General features: G+C 37.0%; 1 protein-coding gene across 3 annotated transcripts; it reads right to left on the reverse strand.

Annotated features, from left to right (window-relative positions):
* Positions 1-965: 965 nt before the first annotated feature.
* Positions 966-12,956, reverse strand: LOC111247276 (nudC domain-containing protein 3). Of its 3 annotated transcripts, XM_086982784.1 has the most exons (10): positions 12,668-12,947; positions 12,008-12,134; positions 11,544-11,630; positions 11,154-11,257; positions 10,856-10,992; positions 10,465-10,574; positions 10,039-10,227; positions 9,413-9,506; positions 7,868-7,905; positions 6,543-7,667 (listed from the first exon to the last, which is right to left on the reverse strand). In XM_086982784.1, the coding sequence occupies exons 1-9, from the start codon at positions 12,766-12,768 to the stop codon at positions 7,892-7,894; spliced, it is 963 nt and encodes a 320-aa protein (XP_086838910.1). In that variant the 5' UTR covers positions 12,769-12,947; the 3' UTR covers positions 6,543-7,667; positions 7,868-7,891. The 3 variants fall into 3 exon arrangements, with proteins under 3 accessions (XP_022653724.1, XP_086838910.1, XP_022653725.1); XM_022797989.2 differs by lacking the exons at positions 6,543-7,667; positions 7,868-7,905 and adding an exon at positions 966-1,649 and having other exon boundaries at positions 12,668-12,956; XM_022797990.2 differs by having other exon boundaries at positions 6,543-7,905.
* Positions 12,957-14,930: the final 1,974 nt, after the last annotated feature.

The raw sequence follows: 14,930 nt of genomic DNA on the forward strand, positions 1-14,930 counted from the left end.
ATGGCAAGGGTCGGTGCAGCAGCACTGTTCCATTCGTTTGGAGGCTGTATTTGCCTACGGCACCCTATAAAGCTACGTAGGCCAAATGCACAGATGGTACTTGCGACCAACTCAAATAAAACGTGAGAGACCTATTTTTACATGGAGGAAGGAAGTATGACAAATACGAACTGGAACATGTAAAACGATGAATGTAGCTGAGATGTTGAATGTTGCTGCGCTCCTTCGGTGTGGTAAGGACATATCACAGTGGTAAACGATACATGTGTCCACAAATAACATAAAAATTAGAGAACTAACTTTTCACCATGATGATTATTATTTTTAGGCTTGAAAATCATTGATACTCTGAAGAAAAATTTAGCCATACGTGTGATTTTATATCTACACTCATAAACTTCAGTACATTATTTAGCTGGCTGTGCTATGTATTTATTAATGAACTTAGAGTGTTCTTTACACATTCCTATTACCTAAAAATGGCGGAGCAACTTTTATTTTCCAACGGCTTAAAAAGTTACTGATAATTTGTGTGAGCTAATCGTTCAAATTATATAATTTACTTAACGGGGATGTTCCGTTAGCCAGAGTAAAATCAAAATACGTATGCCATTTACCAGTGTTTCCTCTCTAAATATAATGGCGATCGCTAATCTCTATAAACGTATCCTATAGCATGCGTACAGCTTACATGCTAATGTTTGACCGTCGTTTGCCGTAAAGCTGGAAATTTCTTGGAGACAATCAAATTCACTCAAAGCATATTTTTTTTCTGTGTGGCGAACACTTTCACATTAGTTTAAACTTGACAAATATTTATAATACCCTAATAAACACGCGTTTCATCGCTAACGAAACACGTCCTTACCAAAGATTGTAAAATGTGTTAGTCTTGCATGGAATTACAGTGCGCGTTCGTGAACATCGATGGGCTTCATAGAACACAATAATTACACAACCACATATACTGGTGCGACGCTATGGCTTTTCAGTTTTTTTTTTTCACTATTTTAGTTTTGGGTTTTTGCGATCTGCTCGCGACCCGTGTCGCCTTGTGCCTCGATCGCGAACGCAACAATCCCACTCCGTTCATCCGCCCGTCGCCGGAGGAACCGCTTCGATGCTTCGTTAAATTACAGACAACATCTAGATAGCTATCTATCCATTTACAGATGACGTCTCCGATGTCAAATTTAGCTGAATCTTTCTGAACGACGCTCACGTTCGCGGCCTGTAAGACAGCTCTATGACCAGCAATGGATCGCTTGAATATCTTACTACTGCGACTAATGCATCGTTCCATTGGCTATTCTTCTACCACTACTAGGGCGAAAACAGCAAAAAAAAAAAAACATGGATAAAGATACTTTACGATAAAATGAAGACAGTACCAATAGCAATAACAACCTTGCACTACATCGCCATAGTGAGACAACCAATTTGATTACAGAATTGACTTGCCTGATGTATTGCTATAATAAAGTGTCATTATCTCTTTCTCTTCTATTCATTGTCCTACTTTTTCTATTCAGTTTGTTCCACTTATGATAATAGGAAAGGTTTTTTTTTGAGCCGATGATAAACTCCGAATACATTGTTTTGGAATGGCTATCCCTCATCCAACCGACGAAAATCACAGGTTTCCAGTCCTGAAGAAAAGCAATAGAAATAAACATGTTGAACTTAATTCTTACCCAATATACATCCAAGTTCTATTTCCGGTTTATGCAATAATTTTCTAAAAGCTTTCAGTTGGGTCAAAAACGCAAGGCGATACTATTGACTACGCATATTATGACGTCCAAATTCTAATAACAGCACATGTATCTAGTCAAAAACAATTATCTGAAAGCGATACGAGGCTTATTCATGAATAACTCCTCTGCTCAGTGGGGTTTAGAAGAACTTAATTTGGTAAAAGACTCATGTAACGAAAACTTAATATTTGGAAACGAACAACGGAATCATTAAGACAATTATATAACCTAGTTAGAGAAAGAAAATAGCTCCTTAGTGTACCAATAAAAACTGTTAATTTAATTGATTATTAATTAATTTAAAAAAATGTTAAATTAATTCTGCCATATGTCATAGCGATTGTGATGGACAAATTTTTTATAATTTGGTATCAATACATCGGATCGTAAACATTTGATGAAGTCAGTATCTCAAGTGTAACTAAATACATCGTCAACTAAACAATGATAAAGGTTACGCATGAATTATGCAAAAAAGTTCTATGCTAGAACTTTTTTATGCTAAAGGGAAAAGCTAAAGCACAAGTTATTATTGAAAACGTGTTTGCCTTTCTATCCTGTCTCAAAAACTGAAATTTCTCTGTAGCAATCACCCTGACAATAGGTTATTTCCGGTTCTTTTAACTTCAAGCATCCTGTGGTTATTTCAGAAGGGTGTACCGTGAATATATAGTGAGAAGCTCTTATGACTTAACAAACCGCAATTCACTGTGAACTGTAGATACCCAATCGTTTAGATTAATTTTAAGGTTTTCCGTTTGACTGTTATCCTCTCTTAACTTCTCGAAGTGCTCAAAAAGTATTGCTTTTATCAGACTCTGTGGCTATTAAATGTTGATCTCTGCCTTATTAAGATATATTATTTATATGGTTGATGTGATACAAGGATTGAGCCTTGTGAAAGAGGTGAGGTAGGAAATGGGTAGTGCTGGATTGGACGATAAGCGTACACATTTTTAGTGTTAAACTGCCCCACTTTTATCGTAGACCATATGATTAAGGATGTTTAGGTTTACATTTAGATTACAATCTGGATTACAAGTATGTGCTATTTAGACGTACACATTTCTGAGTTCAAAAAACAAGTCCGTCAATCTCTTGTTGCTTCTTCTTTGTCGCTTGCATTCCACCCGCCTACTTAGTCCGCTCGATCCCTGAGATCCCTCTATTCTCTACTTTTTCTATCTCTCTATTTTGCCGGCAACGCTTCTAACGCAAAAGAACTGAAAAAAAAAGCCCGCATTCTCTTCGTTCCTTTCTGCACGTCCGTTCGTCCGAAAGAAGAAAAAATACCCCAATCGCAGACTCAAACGTCGCGCGCCCTTTCCACTGCGCTACCAGCATTGCCGCCGCCACTATTCTCGTCAATGACGTCGTAGACCCAGCCTTTAACGCATTCCTGGAAGTGAACCACAAGGATATCCTGCTCCTCTTACTACTACAACTGATAGCACTACCAGTATGGCTACAGTTCTCGTTTCGTCTATCATTGTCTGCTTCTTCTTCGTTCTGTTCTCTGCCTACCGAGAAGAGAGGCGTCTCCGCCACGGGGTTGCGTTCGTACCCCCACTACTGTCGTTTTTATCAACGCGTCGCCGCTATCGCCAACTTCACAAGTTGCCACAACGATGTCACGACGAAAACGACCGCTACATCCAGAATCCTCTTTCTACTCGTTGTTTCACTCTTTTTTCTTGCTTCCTTCCATCCTTTTCTCTTTATCTCCTCAACCAGCTCCACGCGCCATCTACCTCTCGTGCTTCTACAGTTTCTTCGATGCCCCTGTGCTTTTTTCCACATTTTTCCTTTTCCTCTTTCTTAGCCCTCCTCTTTGCAGTTTTTCAAATTTTCACATTCGACAAATCCACCCACTGGCCGTGAGATTCAATTTCTTCATATTTCCCTTTTTGCCCTACACAGCTGCCCCCTCCCCCTGCACGCCGTCAACTTTACTTCCACAGTTCTCGAAGCCCGTTTTGCTTTTTTCGTTCGCATTGCTAGGACGACCATACTCGACCACGCCCCATAAATGCGTGACTTTTTGAAAATCGCGCGGCTCGAAGAAGGCGAAAATGCCACTGCCTCAGATGCGGCGATGGAGTCGTCGCCACCGACTTGTTCTCGCCTCCTAGTGGCAAAGGGTTTGCCCAATTGCATTATTCGGTGCGCCCTATCCGGACTGTCCTGACCAGTACCGACGTTCTTGCCGAACGTCTCAAAGTATTCTTCCACACTATTTTCTACTTTTTGCTCCTTCACTAAATTGTCAAAGTGACGGAAACTGGAGATACGCATCTGGTGTCACAAACGGAGATGGCACACATGGCAATAGGAACCGGCCGTAGTACTAACGTCGACGGAGTAGCTTTTTGCATAGCAGCAGAAAAGCGGTAGAGAAAGCGTTTGTTTTGGCTTTTGCTGACTGAGTGGAAGTTCGGGGCTTATAGGTCACTTGGACCATTTCAGTTCTTCGCACTTTGAATGATTTCTAACTTCATGACATTTCGAGACAAGCACTCTAATTATACATTGTTACGTCTTAAGAAGCACAAACGCACTTGAAGCCAAGCAGGATTTTTAGAGCCATCTAACTATGTCTATTTTCATCCCGTTTAACTAAACTGTTATTCATTCGGTCTTTTGTTGCTGGGTGCGATTATTTTTTTTTAGATTGATATAGACGAAGGCAAAGTGGCTGATTGCCGGGGGAACGGTAGAAAGAATTAATAAAAGACGGTAAAGAACACAGAAGTCTGCATTATAGAGTCCACGAAGTTAATAAGATGATGATAGTAAAAGCATTCCAATTTACTTTGAATTAATTTATTTCACCGTAAACTGCCTCTAAATTATATCTAAGCTTTCATTAAAGTGGAAAGCGGGTTGGCGACCTCGTATGACCTTATATGGTCCGCCTATTGCTGTTTTAGTTACGTTTAGATAAGGCTCACGTATTAGACTGGGTTGTCGAAACAAATAAGTAATTGTAGTAAAAGATGTCTTCGCAAATGGAAAGCGAAAGTTTAAAGTTTACATCAATCAACCAATCCCCATTGTACGCTCTGTAACTCGACAACAAAGACAGCCAATAGCGCAAAAAGAGCGCAAACATAGGCACAGACAGGCGTTACACTCCATAGCATGTCAACCACCATTGGCACCCACTGTCCGCTTGACACAAGACAATGCCATTGATAATAGCTTTAACTGGATCAGTCGTAGCAGTAGTTAATGTCATGTGACTATCGATAAAGCTGATGGACATCATTTTCATGTTGCTAAGCGGTTGGTGCAAAGAACCCCCCCTCAACCTTAAAAAGAAATCCGAGGTTTACCATAACTAAACACTTATTTGCACAATAGACCGATAGAAATTTAAGGTTATTAGGAGCCATCCATATTTATCTATCAAGCATAAGCCTTTCGGATGTTCGATAATAACATAGCCACATTGAGAAAACTGTCTAGTATTATGTCCTTATTAGTTCGCTTTTAACACTTGCAGGTGATTCTTATAATGCTACAATAGTGATTTTTTATTTTACCTTCATAATCAATTGCTTTCCATTTGCGAAGAGATCTTTTACTACAATTACCTATTTGTTTCGACAACCCAGTTTAGTACGGTGAGTCTTAACTAGTTTAGAATCTGATGGATTTGATCTCACCTTGAATAGCGGTATGTTTTGTAGCACTGTTGTGTCAAAAAATATGATTGCGACCGAGCAAACTGGGCTCCCGAACGGCGAGTAATCGATGTCACTTTAATGGCTCTTATGACTTATCAGGGGCAAGATAAAGAATAATCCCGCTTAATCTTTGCTAGTTTTGCTAAAAACAACTGTTAATTATCTGTAGATAATTTTATTCCTGCGTAGCCAACCTTGTTTAGAGAAAGCTACATACCCAATATACCGTTGCATTTGCCTTAATGTGATGCTTAACGTCGCCGCACGTAAAGAAAAAGCTATAAACAAGTCCCAAATATGACATACCTTCGGAATCCTTTATCTCGTTAAGCTACCATTGTCGATGCCCATTAATGGAGGCCTTTTCTCGTCGCAACTGTTTTCATTTTTGAACTTTTTTTTTGTCCATCAGGTTCCCATTATTTTGTTTCTTGAAAAATTAGGAGTGACCCGGGGAAAATTTGTTATGTACTAAGGGACCTCGTCGATTCTAACACTTGGTTTGGGCAAATTTTTTTTTATGGATAGCTTTTTTGAAGCACCAGGTGGCGCTCAATTAGCGTCGCATATGCCTATTTTTCAGTCGATTGTTCTTTCAACCTTCGCCAAGATATTCTTCGATTTCCCTTTAAATCTAGTTTTCCCTGACCATTTCGAAAGCGGCGCGCTATGTAAATGTATAATACATTTGACCCGAAAGCTTGGAGCAACTCTATGGAACCTACCCATGAGTACCAAGACAGGATCCATGCGCTTTATACAATAAATTGTAGTGTTTATACAGTAAACACTACAATATAACACTGTATCGGTTTCCAACCAAAAAAAGAGAACTTTCGCGAGAACTTTACATATGGGCGTTTCGGAAGAAGGTATTAACGTGCATGCGTCGAACAAAAAGCGTTATTTATTCCCAATCTGTCTGTTGTTCTTTAAAATATCATTGGATAAACGAAAATGATTCTTAAGCTGCAAATGATCCTAGATAAGTTATTAATATTTCTAAGATAGGCTCACTTATAGGATCTTAGAATTAACCAGCCATAGAATTAACTAACTTTTCTAAATATACACTTACATTACTAAAACCAATAGGTACTGTAAAATAATATACAACTTTCGTTTTAAATTTATTTATCGATTATTTTCCACTTAAAAGTAATTTTGAAAAATGAGCTATTGACCAGCTTTTGAACATTAACGTATCGTCATTTGTTGCATTAAGTTCGCTACCGTGGTGTCACTGGGGTGCCACCTACGTCGTTTCGAGCCGTTTAGAGGGCATTTTTGCCAGTACGCAAATCAGAGGTGACATATAATGATTTTGAGCGCCTACATAAATGCCAAATGGCCAAATTAATTAATTATAACAAACATCTACAAGAATGGATTCATTATTTGTTTCCAACTTCGTTCGTTTTTTGTTAGTCATCAACTTCCACGCTCCTCATAGTTAGATAAATTGTTGTGGGTTGACTTAGCTTAGTGATTTATGTAATCGCGATATAATGATCAGTTCATAAGTTCAGTTCTATTATAATTCTCTGTCAGTTTTCTTTCAATTTTTCAATTCTTAATTGAAAATGAAGATGTTACAATTTTTGGTATAAAATATATTCGGAGTAGACCTTAGCTAACTGAGGGAACGCATTTTCGAAATATACTTTAACAGGTTTCAGAGGTAACAGGTAAAGAAAATCTCTAAGGAATTCCAACTATACTAAATATAATTGTCCGTTGTGTCCTCCTCTAGCAACGTCTAAAAAAAAATTTGAACTATAATTATTTCTTATCAAGTAGACAGTTACCAAACACGAAGTGGCGTTTTTTCATTAAATAAATGGCAGTAATTTCTATTAGATCCAGTTGGAAAATTCTATATCTGCTAGTTAGGCTCTTCCTTTTTGTATGACCTCGTATATATTCCTTCAGAATTTATACCAACAACATGGTTGCAAAATTGGTGGTGACTTATATGACCGGACTGGGCATATTCAAACCTCGGGCAAGATATTCTATATTCTGATGATGCTGTCGGCGCCTCTGTAGATCTTTCCATCTGTCTAACTTAATAACTTTTACTTTATTAATAATAATAATGCGACACGGCAATAATAGTTATAGTTCTGCCCTCGGAAACAGCACAACGCTAACGGACGACTCGTGTACCCGGCGAAATACCTGCGCTGTTGAAGTAGACGCTTTAGCCATAGCTGAGTAACTACAAGTTTCCGCAAAAACACAATGACAACATCTTTGCGATACTTAGGCACCTACGAATATCGGCTCTAAATACGGAAAACAATCGTTTCTTGGAGATGAAAGTTGTTCGTTTAATGGAATGCTAAAATTGTTTCAAATATGGAACTTGAAAAATATCTTTTTGGTAATTAAGCCACTTAAAATGAATTCGGGACTTACCAGGAGTTTTGTGCCTTGTACAATTCAACTTAGATAAACTTAAAAAAAAAAAAAATATATATATATATATATATATATATACATGTATTAGATATACCAGAGAGTAATTTAGCTCACTTTAGATACTGCAATCTTTTCTATACAGTAGTTTCTTCATATTAAGTCGTTATTTTGGTTTCCCGGAATATTCCTTTTTGTCCCAACAATACGCAGCTTTTTGAGGAACGAAAGACCCACTTATGAATACGACTCACTCTGCTTAAACTTCAGTTTTGCAGTTGGTTAGTTATTCTGTTACCCTTATTTAGATACTCCACTACCGCGTCCTAATCATCCAGAGACTCTAAAATAGCTATCTTATACCCACTATCTATTTTCCAGCGCTATTAGCTCATGCAATATTTATAAATACGGATGTTGCTTAGTTCATGGTACTTGTTAATCTATACAAGCTATTTTACATTCGTTCCACACTGATTATTATGTAATAGATGCTCTTACTGAGATCATATTTTTTTCCTAAAAAGTGACTGTAACGAAAGCCACTTACATAAACACGTAATTTATCTTATCGGTTGTCTCATGGAAGACGAAGATATGACGACAAAATAATTCAAGCCCGGCATAGGCTATTGCGTTTGAAAAATATTAAAGGTTTTTTGTGTAGTTTTAATAAAAAATGCAACTAAAATCTAACGTTGTTATGCTCTACTTTTAAGCCCTGTAACCTAGACCAAACCACATATAAGTAACTGTCTGTTAGTTTTCGTTCGACGAAGCTTTCATATTTTCCTCTCTGAGAAAAACTAATGCCAGTCCATCCATGCACTGGATTCGGCCGTAGCGTAGGTGGCTTGTGAAGCAGTTACATTAGTTCAACACTTAATCATTATAAATGTTATCAATTAAAAAGAAGACTTCGCTAGTTGGGTGGCCTTCAATACGTGTACATAAACTCGATTTATGTCACTTACAGTTTGGACTGGTGTGCATAGCAATGCTGATGAAACATATACACAAAAAATAGCGACAATAATGATTCTTTTATATATTTGTCTTGATGTTTTTTTTATGACAAACAGTTCACACAGTAGTAAGTAGGTAGGGTAACTTGTTTTACCTAAAAACAAGTACTCTTTATAGCGCGAGAACGTTATCGTAGAAGTTTGATGTAGTCATTTTCAAATCAGATATCATATTTACAGAACAACACTAATACCTCAATGTTGCTTAATGATTATTGTTACACTGATCTCTTTCGCTCGCCTAGTGCATACAATATTATGACGTCAATACATATATAAAGATTTGCCTATTTTAAAATGCATATGATGTTCGAGACCAATTTACAATGAAATAAATGTCCTATAGTAGAGTCATTCCTCGCCCTTCTTCGTCCATTTTAGTGAAAACAATGATTTACTGTTCCACGAGTACGCTTCAGTTTCAGGAGCAGTTAACTGAGAAAACTGTATACTTTTGACAAGTTAAGATTGGCAGATTAGGCAACTCTAGTCTAAATCGAATTATTTAGGTCAGTCGTACCATTATTCATGTTTACCATGGAAGGATCGTATGGAGTTCCTTTGAACGGAGAGCCTTCGGCGTTCCATGCTTTTTTTAACATTTCTTCAATATTCTGCAAATATGAATACCACAACTGAATTCTTAGTGACACGAAATCATGTAATATTTAGTAAGAAAACTGAACTGGGAATTTCACAAAAATCGATTGATTAAATAAACATGCGAGCATAGTAACTACACTGTGGGAAGTATAGGTCTTAATAATTAGGTTTTTTAAACATCACAAAAAAAATATCATAAAATGAGCTATTTAGCTCAGTTAACTAGAATTAGGCACTATTCCTAAGTAAAAAGAACTGTAGTTTTTCTTTCATTCGTTCTACATTTTGAAGAAATAAATAGCCATATCGAGTCATACAACGACCTTTACATAGGTCACCCATATCTGCAAAGCTTGTCTACTGAATATAACAAATAATGAAAATACACTACACCAACCAGCGGCTTATACAGTTTATATTTTTATATGCTGCAGGGGGATCAGATTTGACGACTGTGTTATTCTGGGCTGCTAGACAGTATTCCTAGGTTATCCCGCTCTACATGGAAGCGATGTGAGAATTCGCTCCGCGAATAAATTTTACCTGTTTTTTGGTCTCTCTAGTTCCTTTTAACTTGTCGAGGTGCTCCTGCTGAAGTTGTCGAATCTTCATCTGCTCTTCGGAATCCAATTCATCAAATGGTTTTGTTACCTCCAGTTCGTTCAAGCTAATTTTTACTTCGTTTGTTAATAAGCTGTCCCACCACTTACTACCAATTTTTTCCAACGAAATCTGAAATTGTTATTGTAAAGCGCATGCTCATGTAATTATTACATTTTTAAGTAATTACATATTTATGAAATGCTAAACAAATGCAGGACCCTCTTATAGATTATATATATAGATCGAACATAATGGCAGTGCTTATATATAGATTGTATCCGCGTTGTAGATATTCGCAAGGCAACTTAAAATTTTAAGTAATCATATATGCCTATTATAATGTATACATTAAAGCAGGCAACTTACATGAATGAATTCTCCAGGGGACGAGGTCCATACCATTTCAGATTCTTTAATTTTGTGTGAAAGATCCCCCTCGACAAGTGTTACTGGAACATCTTTTTCATAGGCAGTTACTGAACAGAGAAGAACATTTATTAGGCGTCCGGATGGTTTTAAAAATAATGTGACAACGCCATTCGCTAATGAAGGTAAAGGTTTTTTCAGCTCAACTGCATTTTTCTATCCTTATCTGACGTGACGGCATTTAATTTATTACTCAATATGGTTTCCTACTCGAGTATATAGAAATTTCCTACAAAGGCCTACTTAATGATCGATAAACCGAGAAGACAAAGTTCGCAAGACAAGAATAACCGACAAACAATGATTTTTTAACGAATTTTACACTCTATACCTTTAAGTTTCATTCCTTCGGGACAACTGACAGCAAACTTTCGATGGTCCTTCGTAATTTTCACTCTAACGTCAATGTCGTCATGACTCTGAGTCCAACTGTAGTTATCGCGAGCAGCACCATTGAATGAGTCCGAACTAATGGAATATCCATGTTCATCAAATTGTTTGAAAAACATGAAATGTTAATTAAAGCCGCAACTCTTGCAAAATAATATTTTTGTAAGATAATGCTCAAATACTAATAAAAAGACCACACGGTCCAGGAGGTACGTTCTTTATATTATATATATACTAACCTGTCGTGTGGCGCATTCCCTGCAACAAAATTGGCCATTCCTTTTTTGGACCTAACCCCATCAGCTTGAACAACAATTTCATCTTCACAACGCTGCAGAGTCATCTAGAATAACAGGATTGACAAAGATATTAGTAGCATGCGAGTCATTAATATATTGATATAAAGAAGCCGCAGAGACCGGTCATTTATGAATATGTATGACTCATTTAACTCACGCACTTAAACAATTTTTAGATGGAATGGCTATAGCAATGCTCCTCCAAAAAGATGAAAATTAATCGAGCGAAGTGAATAAAATGAACAGTTAGACCTTGAATGATACAGGTCTTTTGTGGTTATGTGACATACATATGCTTCCATAGAAGGGCTGCAAGCAACTAATGCTGACCTGCTCACCGCCAATGTCCACCATTTCTTCACGGATGCCGGCTGAAACGGGAGGCGCAGGCTTCGCGACCAATTCCAGAGCATCTTTCTGAGAACGCATGCAAGCATGGGGAAATCGTTAATTGCAATCGGAAACCGCTGAATACCAAAGGGCACATGAAAATCAACATGTAAGTGCGTATATGTAACGCTAGCCTTACTACAAATGCATTGGCAAAAACGAAAATAATAAACCGTAAGCCCTATTAGGTTCGTTTTGCGGTGCTTTCGAGTCGAACTAAGATCGCCAGAAAGTGCCAATATTTTTTGAGCAGGTTATTGTATACGTCAACGTGAATCTTTCACGATGCATGGCTTCCAAGCTATAGCTATCTATGGTTCCAGCTCTGAGTCAAAATCCACAGTGTTCCAAATTCTACAAGTTCGTGTGTATTAAAAAGGAGTGAAGCAAATGAAAGATAGTACCTTAGCGGTGTCACTGGTCGCTCTTTTCTGGTACTTTTCGAACGCTTGATATGCCACCTTATTTGCGTAGCCAGGAGGAAATCCCTTAGTTGCTTGCGTAGAATCGATTATTCGATAAAAATCCGTTCTGCGAGATTAATAAAGTACATCATTAAATTTATAGTTGTAATAAAGGCTCAATAAAATAAGAGGTAACTGTTATACAAAAGTAACTAGCTAACGACAGTAGAACTTCTATATTAACAGTATTCAGACAGACACAGTGAAGTCTCTATTATCATAGTATTGAGATTTCTCTAACTAAGCTTGCGGAAATACATACAAATAGAGCTTTTTTAAACACAAAAATATTATTGATGGTTATTAAGTGCAATTTTTTTAAATACATTTCCTAAAGATTTATATCATGTGTACAACAGGATAGATAAAATTATTTCGTATAATTTTGTATTATATATAATTTATTACACAACAGGTCAATATTCGGGAAAAAGCTCAAATCAGCTGGACACACAACTAAGTCGTCATGATAAAATAAACTTGAAAATAAGTTCAGTGATAGCATGTTCAATCTATTTTTTAAATGGAAAATATATTCCTGTGTAATTCTGAGGACGTGTGCGCGCCAAGCATACACTACAGATGTATACGTCGGTTCACCTGCGGTACAGAAATCCAAACACTATATCCAGAAATCGTTCAGGTCTTCCACAACTGCTGAGTACATCTAACAGCACTCCGTCGTACTTAGTGTCTTCCATTGCGTTCGTGGTTAATTGCGTTAACAAAGTAATCACAAATGATCGATCGAACTCCTTCTGACAACTGCGCACAGAAAAAATGGCAAATAGTGCTCACATATCCCACACAGGAGCCAAGCGTAAACAAGTACTTCTATGACGCAATTGCCGTCTGCTCGGAAGGCCAAAAACAACCCGGGCGAAAACAAGTTCATCGTAACAAATGTTTCTTTTATGCTTACACTGCTCACGAATAATAAATAAGATGTTTTTAGTGAAGCCCAAATTACCGAAAGCTAAATTTTTGTGTCAGGAACAGTGCTGTCCAAACTATTAGGAAGCAGAACCAATACGGGGATGCAGAAAATGCAGAGAAATCTCTTTTGTAAGCATTCAGTCAGGGCTTTTATAATATGATAGTTAAAATAGGACGAAAATTCGATTACAACGTACTAAATATTCATCACTATTCGTTCTGAATTTCTATTTACTTCACATTTTTTTTACGAATTTACAATCAATTCTTTACGCACCCAGCAAAAAAAACTTCAGTTGGTGTGAATAAAAATGATAGAATTCTACGCAGCAATGTGTACGATACTCAAATATCCAGGCTGCCACCGTAGACCGGAGTTGGGAACTAAATAACGACATAAAGATAACATCAGTTATCGTAACTTGCGAAAATATGTGAGGCTATCTACAATGCGGATATTTTAAAGACACCAAACTCAATTTTGGCTTCAAAGTGAGGATTTTAACAAATGTATAGTATAAAACATATATTTCTGATTTAAAAAATACAACTGTAGCATTATTAGAAATCCTGGATTTAGCTGAGAACCGAATTTAGGCTATGTCAGTAGAAATATAAATAACCAATCACTTTCAAAATTTTGACGCGTTTGATTCATAAGTTTAAATACCTGCTGGCGTAATAATAGAAACAAATTTCAACTGGTATTGTATGTCATATTTTTATTAATATCATCACATATCGTTAATTTTAGTTATAACAAGTCAAATGACCACTTTTAGTATAACAGTCATTTAGATTATCTGTGCCGCTCCTTGGATGTTACGCAGTTTCTTTATGACGATAGCAAAGCAACATCGGGAACGCGTTCGTTCTGCAGCACAGAACGACCGATAACTAACGACAGTGCTTGTTCTGACTGCCACGGGTCGGGTTTGCCTATACTGTGGGTGATTTACTATGTAGAGTTCCTATCAGTAATTCCAACTCTTGATAAATGCAACAAATCCACGTTAAGCTCTTAACGTTTGTTTTTACATACTATACAAGTAAACCTTGTATATACCATGACTCATCGTCTCATAATGTCAGATACATTAAGCCCAAAGTCTGGTTGCTATAGTGCTAGGAAATGAGGGAAATGTGCCGTGAAATAGCATTGATAGTGCAGCCGTAGGTCGGCCAAAATTCGCATCTTTAGACCTTCCTGTACAACATAAAAAGGGACAAATAGCCATTTAAACGAGCCATCCGAGAACTATTGAAAAGAGTTACTTATATATTTTTTGCATTTAATAATTAATTACCGAGAAAAGGCATCTTATTATATTGGGAATAAATTTAACAAATTTTGATTATATATGGGTTAGCTGCCACGACGTGCGTCAGTCTGATCTCAGACTATGTTAAATGCAGTTTACAATATACCGTTACATCTTAGATAAAATGGAGCTATTTTTTTTAACTCAAATGTTCTTGCTGAACTAAAAAGACGTAAATAATATAACTATCGTGGTCATGCTACAGTTCTGCCTTGAAGACCGAATTTGGTTGCAATGGACACGCTTCAATAAACTGCCCCAATACGAGTCGTGATAGACGCCTAGTATCTTTTTAAGCAGTACTGAAGTGAAAGACTGAGTCGGAAAAAATCAACCTTGTCATTAAAATACAAAATAACTACTTGCTGAAATGCGCTAAAATGTTTGAAAAGCAGTTAGGAACAAGGACCTTTTTTTTTGTTTTTTGCAACATTAAGGCATATATTAATGAATACTTTTGCTTGTTTTAATATCAAACACCTGAGGCGACACAAGCCTGTAGAAGAGGTTTATGTGAGAGATGCGTTTAGGTGCAAGATTAAATTGAATAACGATTTTTCCGTCATTAACACATACTACTTAGTTAAGTTATGTACATTTTAGTT

Source organism: Varroa destructor, unplaced genomic scaffold (genome assembly GCF_002443255.2).
Source record: "Varroa destructor unplaced genomic scaffold, Vdes_3.0 BEIS01000003.1, whole genome shotgun sequence".
Lineage (NCBI taxonomy): Eukaryota > Metazoa > Arthropoda > Arachnida > Mesostigmata > Varroidae > Varroa > Varroa destructor.